The sequence below is a fragment of the Cygnus atratus genome, chromosome 4, assembly GCF_013377495.2.
Source record: "Cygnus atratus isolate AKBS03 ecotype Queensland, Australia chromosome 4, CAtr_DNAZoo_HiC_assembly, whole genome shotgun sequence".
NCBI classification, from domain to species: domain Eukaryota; kingdom Metazoa; phylum Chordata; class Aves; order Anseriformes; family Anatidae; genus Cygnus; species Cygnus atratus.
In genome coordinates, this window is record NC_066365.1 from 47,054,636 (window position 1) to 47,068,162 (window position 13,527).

Genomic DNA, 13,527 nt, shown 5'->3' on the forward strand with positions numbered 1-13,527 from the left:
GCTGCCTGCTTTGAGCCCACATCTCCTGCTTATTCGCTAACTTTGGACCCCTCTTTAAAAAACGTTTGATTTTAAAACGTTTTTCCCTAAGCTTCTCAGCGCTAAGCACCCTTTCTTTTACGACCCCCGTCACGACAGCAGCGCCATACTGCCCCCCCAGAACCCCCCTCACGGGGCCCAACGGCCGCCCCCGGCGACCGCCCCGCGGTACGTCATCGCCTCGCGCCGCTGAGGCGGGCGGGGTACGGCTGCCGCGAGCCGGGCCCCGGCTGAGGGGAGCGGGGCTGAGGCGCCGGGCGGGCGGCGGTCGCGATCGTCGCGACAGGCCTGCGGGGCGCGGGCCGATGCGGCGGCGGCGGCGGGGCGGGCGAGATGCAGCAGAAGCTGCTGCGGAGCTCGCACTACATCGAGCTGGGCGGCTACCAGTACTGGCCCATAATGGTGCCCCGCGACATTCGCCTGTACACGTACGAGCAGATCCCCGTGTTCCTGAAGGACAACCCGTACATCACCGACGGCTACCGCGCCTACCTGCCCGCCCGCCTCTGCCTCAAGAGGTGAGCGGGGTAGGCCGTCGTGGCGGTGGGTCAGGCCCCCGGGATGCCGTCCCGGCCCAAGTCCTGTTCTTCTTCTTCCCCGCAGCCTCTTCATCCTCTCCAACGAGACCGTCAACATCTGGAGCCACCTGCTCGGCTTCCTACTATTCTTCGCTCTGGGTGTCTATGACCTGGTGGCCGTCCTGCCGGCGGCAGGTGCCTCCCGAGAGGACTTCGTCATCTGCTTCGTCTGCCTCTTCTGCTTCCAGGTAGCGCGGCCCGGGAGCCAAATTAATGGTGCCCGTGTCCACAGCGGGAGCGCTGCGGGGCCACTGATGGTGCTTCTGTGTAGGGCTGGAGCCGGCCCGGAGCAGGGCAGGCTGAGCTCAGGCCAGCCGTGCTTTAAATTCCGTTCTTTGTAAAGGTAATCAACAAGATCCGTGGTGGAGTTGATTTTGACTTCTTGAATGTAAAAATCAAGTCAGGAGGGCCAAGCATGGTCAGCCTATGACAAAATCTGCAAAGAACAGCCAAGGCTGTACTGCACAGCTTCTGTTGGGTGTGGGGTCCACGTTCACTAGCATACCCGCAGCTGGCTTCAGTTTCTGCTGAAAACAGCAGCCATATTTTGATGCCAGTCTGGAATCACAGCAGGGTTTTTATTCTAACCTTTTACCCAAGATGAGCAAGAGCTTGTGTGCTTCAGATTAAATCTATGCTCAGCACCAGTGATAGCACTTCACATCATGATTTGACTGCTGAAGCTCTATTAGAAGACACTACTCCTAAAAAAAGTGTGTACGACCCTGCTCCCGTGTGTACTGGAACCTTTTTGGCCTCGTGCTCTAGGCCACTGTACCCTTATTTTCTTTGCTGTGCAGCCCATGGTTATCAAGTCTTGCAAAGTTTTTTATTTCTTCAGGCCGCTAGAGAAGGTTGGGTTATTTTCCATTGACTACTGGCAGATATCATGATTGCCTACACGAAGTAGTACTGCAAAACACGTAACAAGTTATTTTCTGCTCTAAGCTTCAGAGTTGAAGCTTGCTGTAATCCTTGTAAGTTACCAAGAAATTAATGTGTCCCTGTTTCAACATGTGTATAGGTCTGTATGCTTTGTTCAGTGGGATATCATCTCTTCTGTTGCCATCGTTCGGAGAAGACCAGCCGGCGATGGATGGCCTTAGATTATGCGGGAATTTCCATTGCTATCCTGGGCTGCTACGTATCAGGCGTGTTTTATGCCTTTTACTGTAATAACGTAAGTCTCACTCACATTTTCATATGACATTTAGTTCCTGCGGTCTCACTGCCGTGGCCTGCATGCCTCGGGAAGGGGGTTCATTGCATCATGTCCAAGTGGCACGTTAGTCAGGAGACAGTGATGGGAACTGAAACAGGTTTTGACACAAGCAGAACTTTGTTTGCAGAAGTGACAGGTAAACGTGGATATTCCTTTCAAGCTGTCAACTGCACATGTCTCAAGACAGCAGTGAAAGTTATAGAAAGTCAGCATAAACTTGACAGTCATGCTTTTGTCAAATGCATGAGGCTGTTTATGGGATGTATCCCCATCAAAACTAATTCAAATGTTTCCAACCAAGTATCTCACATGGGGCAGAAACAAGCTCATTTTGCTTTGGAGTCTTAAACCACGTCCACCTTTGTAACTCCCAGCTCCCTGTACAAGCAGTGCACTGAAAGCACTGAGCAGGTAGTTGAACCAGCTCTCTTAGGCAGGGTTATGTTTAAAATATGTTTTAGTGAAGGCAGTGCTTGAAATCAATGTTCTACCAACTGTACCTGAGCAATAGAGTCCCCTCCCCTCCCTTCCCCTTCCCTTTACTTTATTAATAAGAATATATTCATTCAATGCTGTAATTTGTGGTCTCAGAAGTGACAGGACAATGATGAATCATTGCATTTAGTAACATGATCTTTCTACCCAGAGTTTGCCTTAACATAAGATGAGAAAATATACAAACTTGCTTTTGTTTCTTTTTTCCTCAGTACTGGCGTCAGGTATACTTAATCACTATGCTGGCAATGATCCTGGCAGTATTTTTTGCTCAGATTCATCCCAGTTACCTCACACAACAGTGTCACAGACTGCGCTCCATCATCTTTTGCTCAGTGTCTGGCTATGGAATTATTCCTACAGTCCACTGGGTTGGGCTCAACGGCGGCATTGGTGCATCTATTGTACAGGTAAAAGAAAATAATAAGGAAAGAAGCATTCCTTTTGCTTTTCACTTGCCATCTTCCCTCAGTTTCTTAGACTTTTGGAAATAAGGGGGATGTAGAGGTCGTGAAAATCTCTTAAGAGCATAGAATTCCTTTGGATGTAACAGTCCAAATGCAAATGCTCAGATTTACTGAAAGTCAGTAAACAGATTGAGTAGATTAAATTTTTACTGATTTAAAACTGCATTGTGAGAAGGCCGACTGGATACCAAGGCAACTGTGTGCTTGCCTGAGGGGCAGAGCAGTCTGTGCAGGTAGGCCAGGGCGAGGCTTGGGAGTCAGCTGGTGCGTAGGAAGTGGTTGGTCAGGCTATACAAATGCCTGGGGCTCTCTGTCCCCGCAGTTCCAGAGGAGGAAGGAGCCATAAGACCATTTTCTTCCTCTTCTGTGCCCTGGGCTTGTGGCAAAATGAGTATTTGCCTACACAGCCCTCTGTCTCATGTGCAAATCTCATTTAACATCACTGTGAAGTTATAAACTATTTTCCCATTCTTGTTTTACCACTTAAAATTATGGTTAAAGGTTGTCCAGCTCTGAAAAATAGGAAGCACAGCACTGTTAAAAGAGGTGAAGTCTGCCCCAAGGTGTAAACCCCAGGAATCATTGTGATTACCCAGCAACCTAATTGTGCTGAAGAAAACCTTTGCTTTTCATAGTAAGCACTAAGAGTGCAAGTACTTAGACTGCCACTTCAAGAAGACTGGCTTCTAGGGTGGTGGTTTAGCCTGGTCCAGAGCACCTGTTGAATCTGGAAGAGCAGCATTTACAAATAAGTGGCTTTAGAACTGGCACTGAACACTGGCCTGCTAAAAATCAGATAAGCAGTAATTGCTACCCCCACCCTCCCCATTTAGTTTTTCCGGGTGTAACAGAATGGTAGATATGGTACTCATTTTGTTTCCATAGCTGACAAAAATGCTCTGCCTCCAGTAATTAAACTGTTACAAAAACCAAGTCATATGAATGGGTTGCTTTCCAGTGGCTAGTTCTTTTTTTTCTTCACAGTCTCCTATGGAGTATTTCTGTGGCCTCCATTCAGTTTTTTTCAAGTTTTGGCATTAGCTCCTCAACTGGACTCTGTTCTATTCAATAGATAACACAGGCAGCCAAGTAAAATTGTTTGGTCTTGCCTTTTGCTTTTTTAAATATAGGTAGAGATTTTTTATTATTTTATTTCTATCTTGTAACAGAATAGAAAAGCTTCATTTTCTTTTGCAGGAGTTTGCTCCGCGTGTACTTGTCATGTACTTCATCGCTGCTGTAGCTTTTCTCTTCTATATTTCCAAAGTTCCTGAAAGATACTTCCCAGGTAGGAAATCCTGTGGTTTTTTTTTTTGTTTTGTTTTTGTTTTTTTATGCAGTTCAGCTTCCTGCGGTGTCTCAGTCTTGGCTGTGAGTCCCAAATTTATTGAGAGAGCAGGTTGACGATGTTCTACCTTGTGTTCTTACATAGAGTGAAGCTTTGTGTGTATTTGATCAAAAGAAGTGAGAAGCTTTGCGTGTGTTTGCATCAAAAGAAAGCAGACAACTTCTGATCAAGTTTGTTAAAGAACTTACACTGCCTCCCAGCCACCTGAGTGTATAGTGAGCCTCTGAGGAGACAGCTTGCATTGCACGAGTTAATGCCGAACTGAACAACTTAACAGCTTGCCCTTTTTGTTCCCCGCAGGACAGCTGAACTACCTCGGCTCCAGTCACCAAGTGTGGCATATCCTGGCAGTGGTCATGTTGTACTGGTGGCATCAATCTGTAGTGTACATCATGCAATACAGACACAGCAAGCCCTGTCCTGAGTATAGCGTGGACCTGTGAAGGTAAAGCAGTTTTTGTACGCATGGGAACATGATATTTTAACAAGCGTAGGGTTAAGTAATCTTGTTTTTAACACATCACAAGGTGCAATTAACCTCCCTAATCTAATTAGCTCCCCCAGAAAAAATGCTGAGTGGTGTAATACTTTCTTGTACATAAACAAGTAGTTATCTTGATACCTGGCACTCCACTAATCTATGCTGCTGCACTGCAGGAACCTCCAGGAGACTGCATTGCCCTCAGGCAGAGTTTTAGAGCAGGCTGGACAGATGTTTGCCCAGTCCCTTTCAGCTCTGTTTGACAATTGCAGTAGTCTCAAGCAGTTATCAATATTTGTTCCTACATAGCAAGAGATTGCACGGCCTAGCCATGGGCTAGGAAAACCTTGCGCAGCCCTACGAAAAGCCGGGTGACACACAAACCCCTGCTGAACTACCAGCCTCATCTGTGCTACTCTGTCCTCTCAGCGAGGGTTGACCCTCCATGGGCTTGAGCTTGCTCAGAGTGCTGGAGAGCCTGCCTATCAGCAAAGCGCTCCTGGAGGCTGGCAAGGTGCTGTTCAGTCCCACCAAAGCTGCCTCAAGTGGGCTTAACAAGCCCAGCTCCCTCAGCCTTCTTCCCAAGGAACGTGCCAAGGAGATGTGGCCAAGAGCAGAGCAATAGACATTTACCGTCAAGTATTTGATCACTTATCAGGTATGGAGAAGGCAGGATACTACCTTCTTTGCCAGTAGGCAGGAGAGCAGTGCTGTCACTTAAGCTCAGTGTTTCTTTATCTCTCCTCCCAACACCAGAAACCATAAATGGAAAGAACTAACTCTGCATTTAAAATTCAAATCCCAGACTTGTGAGCCTTCCCGTGTGAATATGTATTTTTGTGTGTTTTTTTTTTTAAACTTGACCATGAAGCAAGTTTAAAGTGCACTAATGACTACTACTGAAGCCTGACAAGGAACGTGCAATTATAAAAGCCTGTTTCCAGTGTCATGTGAACAATATTTGAAGAATGTGATTGTGTATTGAAAGCGTACTGATTTGATGGTTTGCTTTTTTTTTTTGTAAACTAACTACTGTAGCAGTTTTCACTGGATAAGAAAACTGATTGTGAAGTTGTACATTTTTATTACCCTGACAAAATTCCATCAAGCTGCATGATGGTCTTTTATGTAAATACTGAACCTGTAAATAAATGCTGAATCTGTAAAAATAAAATTTATGAGGAAAGGCTGAGAGACCTGACTCTGTTCAGCCTGGAGAAAAGAAGACTGAGAGGGGATCTTACCAATGTTTATAAATACCTTAAGTGTGGGAGACAGAGGGATTTGGCCAACCTCTTTTCAGTGGTTTGTGGAGACAGGACAAGGGGTAATGGCCACAAAATAGAGCACGGGAAGTTCCACACCAACATGCGAAAGAACTTCTTCACGGTGCAGGTGATGGAGCACTGGAATAGGCTGCCCAGGGAGGTTGTGGAGTCTCCTTCTCTGGAGATATTCAAGTCCCGTCTGGATGCCTACCTGGGCAGCCTGCTCTAGGGAACCTGCTTTGGCAGCGAGGTTGGACCCGATGATCTCTCGATGTCCCTTCCCCCCCCCCCCCCCAATTCTGTGATTCTGTGAAATTCTGGTTCGCTGGATGTTTGCTTGGAGTAACATTTTTGTTTTGAATACTGTACTCAAGCATCTCACAAATGACATACATGAATTGCTTCACCACACATTTGGTACCTCCCCAGGGTTTTAAATAAATGGCGAGGCTGTCTCATGACTTACCAAGGCACAGCATGGACTGGCAGGGCATGTATTCTAACTGCACTACACTAACTGGACTTAAAACTTTAAGGCACAAACTTTTAACAGCTATGCTTGTTCACTTTTGCTCAAGCTGAAGCTTCCAATTAAAACGTGGAGTTGCTTGTAACAAAATTAGACTAAAAAGGGCAATAGACAAAGGACAGAATGACCAAGACATGAGCTACAATGGAGTATGTGTCCTGCTACCACTCAGTCTTGTTACAGATTTTGTTCTTTCTTCAGCTTCCATAATAGTGAAATCAGTACAAACAAACTCCAAAAAATGCTCTGTCAAACAGTTGGCAGAATGGGTCAAATCAAGTGAAAATTATGTCTAAAAGATTAAGTGCAGAACCGAGTCTGAAGTTAAATGGAAACTATACTGAAAGTTTTGGCCACTTTGAAAAGATACAAAGCTTCAGTTAGTGCCTAGGAATCTGAATGCATCCTTTTAAAACCGTTCTGCAGGAAGGCTTTAAGAGGAAATACTGAAACTAAGAAATAAAAGCAATACATTATCAACAGGTTTTCACAAGTTGAACAAAGATGGTTGTATTACCTGCCCGACTGTCATCTTTAACATGTAAAAAAAAATACCAACAGTAATCTACAGTTACAAAAAGCAACCAGAAAAAGTAGCATTGCTTATAGTGAATAACTTAAAGCCTAAACGTGAATACTTAATCATGCCATGTTTAAGGAGATCTGCAAAGTCACTGTTACCATGTTTGTTTATTTAACAACTGCAGTATTTTATGATGTACATCAGTTTCACAAAAAAGTTAAAAGTTCTCTGTTTAGTGGTACACAAAAAAGCTTTAGAAACTTGAAGTCTAACAAGAAATGGAAGTGTAGTTCAGGAAAGTGCACTTAAAAGCTGAATGCCAGCAATTTTAAAATAGTTTTTATGCTCTTTAATAGTAGGTGATGCCTTAGTCACAGACTTAGCTATACACACAATTTCCTTGATTTTCCTTTCAAAAGAAGCAGGAAAAGTAACTCAGCAGCCACCCTTTACACTTTTTTCTTTTGCAGATTTCACTCATTCGCTCTTCCTAATTCCATCAAAATGATTGTGGCTGCACTGTTACTAAAAATATAGCATGATGTGTGTGATCACGTGTATATTTTATATATACTTTTCATATATAAAAATACACAATATAGTATAAAATACTCCAGATAAACTCTTATTCTCACAGTAGCAAATATATCAACTTATTTTCACAGTACTTAGTTTTACTAACTGGGACAACCAGAATGATTAAAAGCTATTTCCTTGCAAGTTGGTTTTTGCAGGTCCCACGTTACAAGTCAGCAAAAGCAATTACGCACATCTCAAGGCTATCTGAGAGTCTGCAGAGAAACTCAACTTCTAGTTTTTCTTTTCATGACCGTCACCATGAAGGACTCCTTAGTACCTCTGACAGAATCTCTGTCCTGAGCAGCCGATTCTGAAAGATCTATGGTTCAGTCATTCAACACACTGAAAGAACTGTAAAAATTAATTGATATTTTCTGTTGGAAGGGAAGCGTTAGTTCCTTACCTTGCCATCACTGTCTTCACAGACAGTATGGTACAAGTCTGGTCTTTCCAGTACTTCACGTAAGGTCACAAAAGACTCTATGACAAGTGCACAGATGAGCATGCACACACACTGAATACAGGCAAAAGTATACCATGTTCCCCAGCAGTACCATGTTTTGTCTCTGTTGAATCTTAGCTGAATCTTAAACCCAAGCTGCAGACCAAATACAGCATGCCAAGTCAAGCAAGGCATGCTGATCTCTTCTCAGTCAGAAGAAAAAACAATCATTTTCACTTCCAAAACATAAAAATTATGTTTATGCAAAAAGCTGTTTCATAAGTAGAGTACAAAGAGCAAGGTTTATTAAGGCCAGAAGAAAGCAAGCATCATCGACCCTAACTCATATGCAGCCATTATGCCAGTTTTAGAGTAACTTGGGTTTACGTTTTGCTTTCATCTCCTCTATCAGTTTGTGTACAACCCAACTCCAGCTTTCCTGTAATGAAACCACTTACGAGCCTTCTGTCAAAAACAAAAAAATAACAAAAAAGACACAACACCCACCACACAAGGAAAACCTGTTACACTCCTCAGCCTGCATCTCAGGGTCATCAGACAAAAAACAAACCCAACTCCCTCTTCGCTGGATTTACCTGAGGAGTTAGACCAACGCTAGGTCTGTCGGCACTCTGCCTTTCCCCTCAGTGTTCAAGGGCGAACCACTGCTGCTCTTAGGCAGTGGTGTTAAGCCCAGTCCCGGTGCACATTGCTAACCCACACCTCCAGCATCCAACGGCTGTGCAAACCCTGATGCTGCTCTTCCACCAGCAAAAGCAGCAGGTCAGTTGCTTGTTTTCTTCTTGTTTCCACCTATCTGCCCCATTTGTCATAATATTCTGTACTAACAAGTGTTTTTAGGCAGGTAAGTAACAGTTCAAAAGGAAACTGTAGGAAGGCAGCTAATAAGCATGCGCATAAAAACAAAATCACAGTTAACCTGAGTATCAGAAAATGCTACAGACTTGGCGTGCGTTTCTTACAGCCTTTGGCATAAAAAAAAACCCAACAGGTGAGAACAGTAGTAATAAAGCCTAAGAAACTCCTGTGCAAATAGAGTTGAAACATTTCTACTCACGTATTCCTAAAAGCTTAAATTCTAAGCCTGAACAGGTCATTCGTAACCAAGCAGAGCTGTAATATTTCTCTTTCACCTTGTCAGAAAAAAATTAATAAAGGAAGATAATGAAAGTGTACAGATATGCATGAGCTAGTTTCAGAATTCAGGACTAAGGGAAACAAACTCACTAGATACGTGAGGCAGCATTTTATCAAACCAGCCCACAAAAGAAAAAAGGGATTTGTTTTTAACATGCCATCTTCAAACAGATATTTAAGGGATCTACCCAGACCCTCACAGATCTCAGAGTGACTGTATAACCAGCAGTAGACTTCAGGAAAAAAAAAAATACACAACCCTAAATATTTCACTTCACCTCCTGCTAAGGGGCGGGGGGGGGAAGGGAGGGCAGGGAAAAACAACCTTAAACTTTTATGGTCACCATATGTGAACATCTACTTTACATTTACTCTTCAACATTCGGTAGAGCAGGACATAAAGCTGAGACAAGCAGAGGAACCATCTCCTGATACCTCCTCTTTTAGGATTGCCACGGAAGCAAGGCAAACTGGGCCGTTCTGATTTGTACTCGCTCTGCGGTCGGTGTAAACGGCTTGACACAGGCCGCAAGGCAGCGGGGTGCAGGCCCACCTGCACACGACGCAGGAAGGACATCTCTCCAGTGAGCCTGTTCGCGTCCCCTTCCTTCCCAGCAGCTGCCGGCACTGCAGGCTCCAAGCTCTCAGCCACGTCTCGTGCACCTTATGTCTCGGAGGTACTGTGCAGCAGGACAGGAATCCTGCCTGTAAGGCTTTGTGGTGTGAAACGCAGTTTACTGGTACAGTAGCGATCAGCATCTGCAGGCTACCTGCTGCTTACTGCTTCTGGTCTGAAACAAATCCGGTTTCAGATAAGCTTCTTCAAAGCTCAGTGCATTTAGCAAAACTTTCTTATAAAATACACTTAAGTACAATAGCAGATTCATCAGAACTTGAGAACATTAGGTTACAGTCATTTCATAAAATTATTATTGTTTTAAAAAACAACATGAGTTTTGAAAGAATACACGCTTTCTTTGCAATAAAAATCCAAGAGGAAAAGAAAAGGTGTTTTCAGACACAAACCCCACTTTGTAATCAAATAAAACTGATGGTGCATTTCACAGTCAACTGTTCAAGTCATCTGGAATACTCCATCTGTGCCAGATTCTTACTCATGTAAACCAGCCTCTCTTCCCCAGCGTACTGAGTAGTCTTCAAAGTGCTGCAAACACTGGCTGCATCCCTGCCGGTTTACTCCCTACATTCATACTTTCCATTTCACAAACCATTATATTCTCTGCATCTTTAGTTTTAACTCTAGACTTCCAGTTTGCTATTTTACATTAATGGCACTTACTGTAAAAAAATAATAATAATAAAATTGAACATTTAGGCACACAAAAAAATAATCTGCCTCTCAGCTCTGCAGCTGCATAGATGTTTATCAGGTCCCAAGCCATAGCCATGCTCTGGAATTCTGGGCCACAGCCCCTTGAAGACTTGGCTTCTTTATTTTTATAATTAATAAAGGTAGTTTTCATCTAGGAAGCAAAGACTTGACTATTTCCAGCATATCAATCTGGATATTAGTACGTTTAGGTTCTTGGGTCTACTGCAACCGAGACACAAAGAAGAACCACAGTTCCTCTAGCCTACCTGTATATATGGAAAACCTTTCTCATGTGATCTCTGCCTGTCCCCCTCCCTCCACCTCAGCACATCACCGAGGGCTGAAAAGGCAATGCGAAAGTGCAGAATGACAATATGTTCCAGGGCCAAGAGTCAGTGACAGACACTGATTCACATCTGATTCCTCTTTATGTTCTGGGAGCCATCTGTCATAAAAAAAGGATGCTCCTGTGGTGTTTTGTTTTTTTCTATTTTTCTCCAAAAAAATGATAACAATTGCTATAATTCTGAATTTCATTGTGCAAGTTGGCCATGCCTTCTTTAACTTGAATAAACTATAGCCCAGGTCCCTGTCAACCAGATAAATTACTCCACTAATTAAAACCACTACCAAGTGACCCCAAGAGGTGGAAGGAGGAACCCACTGGAAGCATTTACTGTTTGGAAGGAAACGGAGCTGCTCCAAAGGGATCCAACTCGAGCGCCTGCTGCTGCTGGCTCTGGGCACTCTGCACAACAAGTTCTGTGAAGGGTACTGCACCAAAGTCATCTGTTTTCAGCCCATCGCCACCGTGGATGGCTCCATGCAAGGAGCTCTGCCTAGGCCTACTAGCCACTACTACTGCACCGTGATCCCCGCAGTTGTCACCAAACCCTTGGTGCTGGGGATGCCGCATCAAGTCCGGTGGGTGGAAGGGTTTGGCTCCAAAAGGATCCAGCAGATTCTCATCTGTCTGCAGGGGGTTGGTTCGATCTTTGCTGTCCGTCAAGGAGACGCTTATGTTCTCTTTGGAGTCCGAGATGGTCAGGAACTCATTGCTGCTCTGGGAGTCCCTGCGGCCTGCTTTCTTGTGCCTGCGGGCTCTCTCCGGGGTGCGGTAGTTGGGCTTCAAAGGCTTCTTCGTGGTGGTCGGGGTGCCATGGTGGCGCTTGCCGTTGTTCTTCGAGACCTCCTGTTTCATGCGCCTTTGGCGGGACGAAAGTTTCTGCAGGTTTCGCTGCTGCTTCACCTTTTGCTGCTGCTGACTCCCTGTGATCTCTTCAAAAGGAATCAGCCCGAACAGGTCCTCTTTACTCCCGCTCACCCTGGGGAGAAGGGAAGGCTGAAATGGGGTGCAGCCAAAAACATCGACACCCCGTGGCGAGGTGGGCGAGAGGTGAGCCTCAGTGCCCACCAGCTGGCCATCTTGCTGTGACACCTTTTTGCTGAACGGGGCTTTTGTGAAAACATCAAAGTCATCCTGCTCTTGGTTCAGGCTGGGAAAAGCAGTCTGAGAAGAGGTATTTTTGTCACTCTTCTCTCTTGCTTGAGGCTGAAGAGAAAAAAAGGGCACTGCCCCAAACACATCAAATTCTTGGACGGGGCTCGCCTTGATTACAGTAGTTGGCACCTGAGACGTATGCATTAAACTGGGTTCTTTAACTTCACTGACTCCCACGCCACCTCTGAACCTACTGCTCGAGAGCCCTTTCACAGATTTTTGCTTGGTGCGATCAGAATCCGAGTCAGAACTTTGCTTTTCTTCCTCCTCTTCCTCTGCCTCTTCCTCAGAGTCCATGAGGAGAGGCCGGTGCCCTAAGTTCTCTGGTTCCGTATCGTTGTCATCGTTGAAGTCTCCATTCTCACCTTGTAAGACTTCCTCATCCTCCTGCTCTTCTTCTTCCTCGCTGCTCTTTGGAGAGGGAGGATCAGATTCAAAATCACTTTCTGACTCATCGCCACCTTTTGGCACTTGTCCCTCTGCTGTCTTCCTCCCTGCCCGGGGATCTCTGAAAGCATGGCTCAGTTTTCCAGCCTTGGTTGCAGTCCCGAAGTTATTTCCTTGATTGCTGGATGAGTTATCCATTTGTTTTCCAGGGGAACCTGCAGGTCCGAAGAAAAATGCAGAACAAAACTTTAAATAAGCTCCAAAAATCAACACTTATTACACATACACAGTAGCCACACATACAAGGAGTCAATGCAAATATATATTCTGTGAATACTGAGGGAAATGAGCTAAAATCATATCTAATGTTTCAAACGACACTAATGAAATGGATTAATTGTCAGACCTTATAGCTTTCCTTTTCACACTCAGGACCTTTAGAAACAATACTAACAGGTTTTAGCCAGGAACAAACCACTGGGCAAGGTGGTCTGCAGAGCCAGCTTTTCAAATACACTCGTCACCCAGCCACTCCTCTCCGGGGAAAGAGGAGTCAGTGTGCTTGAAAGAAGGTGTTTTTGTTTTTTTAACATGAACGTAAAAACATAAAGAAACAGCATCGGTGGCTCCATGCTGCTGTCCTGCTGGTGCAATTTCTGTGCCAGCAAACACACCTTGCTGGCAATCACGTCCCTTCTTAATGCTGCCTTTTGAAAAGATTCTCCAAGACCAACCCGCTGTCCTAAGGCTGGTACCACGCAGCCAGATACGTGGAAAAATACTGATGTACCCAACACAGTTTCGAACGGGAAACAAGTGCACGACACCCTGTTAGTTCTCAGCCTTTCCTCTCCCAAGCTTTCATTGCACTGGACAATCCTACCCAACATCTCCAGGATAATTAGCTTTCTATATGGCCTATGAAAATGAGCAATTGGGTGACAGAATACGCTTGTACATGTCCCAGCTGTAGGGAAGATTGCATGAGGTCACCACCTCTCTGTCCTGCCCTCATGGTACCAACACCTTACAAGAATTTAACAAGCAGGACTTGGAACCTGCCAACAGCCGCAACAAAGGCACGGGCTCTGTTCTGTTCTTTTTCTTTTCCTCAGTAGTATGTTTTGAGGCATATGAAGGGAAAACGGACAAGACATCAATATCTATGGGGAAATAG

The 13,527-nt window shown here is 44.8% G+C and overlaps 2 protein-coding genes across 10 annotated transcripts in view; one reads left to right on the top strand and one right to left on the bottom strand.

Moving 5' to 3' along the window:
• The first annotated feature begins 222 nt into the window (after positions 1–222).
• PAQR3 (progestin and adipoQ receptor family member 3) lies at positions 223–9,955 on the top strand. Of its 4 annotated transcripts, none has more exons than XM_035552000.2 (7): positions 223–557; positions 643–805; positions 1,642–1,797; positions 2,547–2,744; positions 3,999–4,089; positions 4,450–4,594; positions 9,577–9,955. In XM_035552000.2, the coding sequence occupies exons 1-6, from the start codon at positions 373–375 to the stop codon at positions 4,590–4,592; spliced, it is 936 nt and encodes a 311-aa protein (XP_035407893.1). In that variant the 5' UTR covers positions 223–372; the 3' UTR covers positions 4,593–4,594; positions 9,577–9,955. The 4 variants fall into 4 exon arrangements, with proteins under 4 accessions (XP_035407893.1, XP_035407903.1, XP_035407900.1 ...); XM_035552010.2 differs by lacking the exon at positions 9,577–9,955 and adding an exon at positions 8,384–9,039; XM_035552007.2 differs by lacking the exon at positions 9,577–9,955 and adding an exon at positions 5,502–5,824.
• The window catches only part of BMP2K (BMP2 inducible kinase), a 90,857-nt gene continuing 84,432 nt past the window's right edge, over positions 7,103–13,527 (bottom strand). For all 6 annotated transcript variants that reach the window (XM_050710550.1, XM_050710551.1, XM_050710552.1 and 3 more), the window contains one exon: positions 7,103–12,565. In XM_050710550.1, the coding sequence (XP_050566507.1) occupies positions 11,136–12,565 (1,430 nt within the window). In that variant the 3' untranslated portion in view covers positions 7,103–11,135. The remainder of the gene's footprint in view (positions 12,566–13,527) is intronic.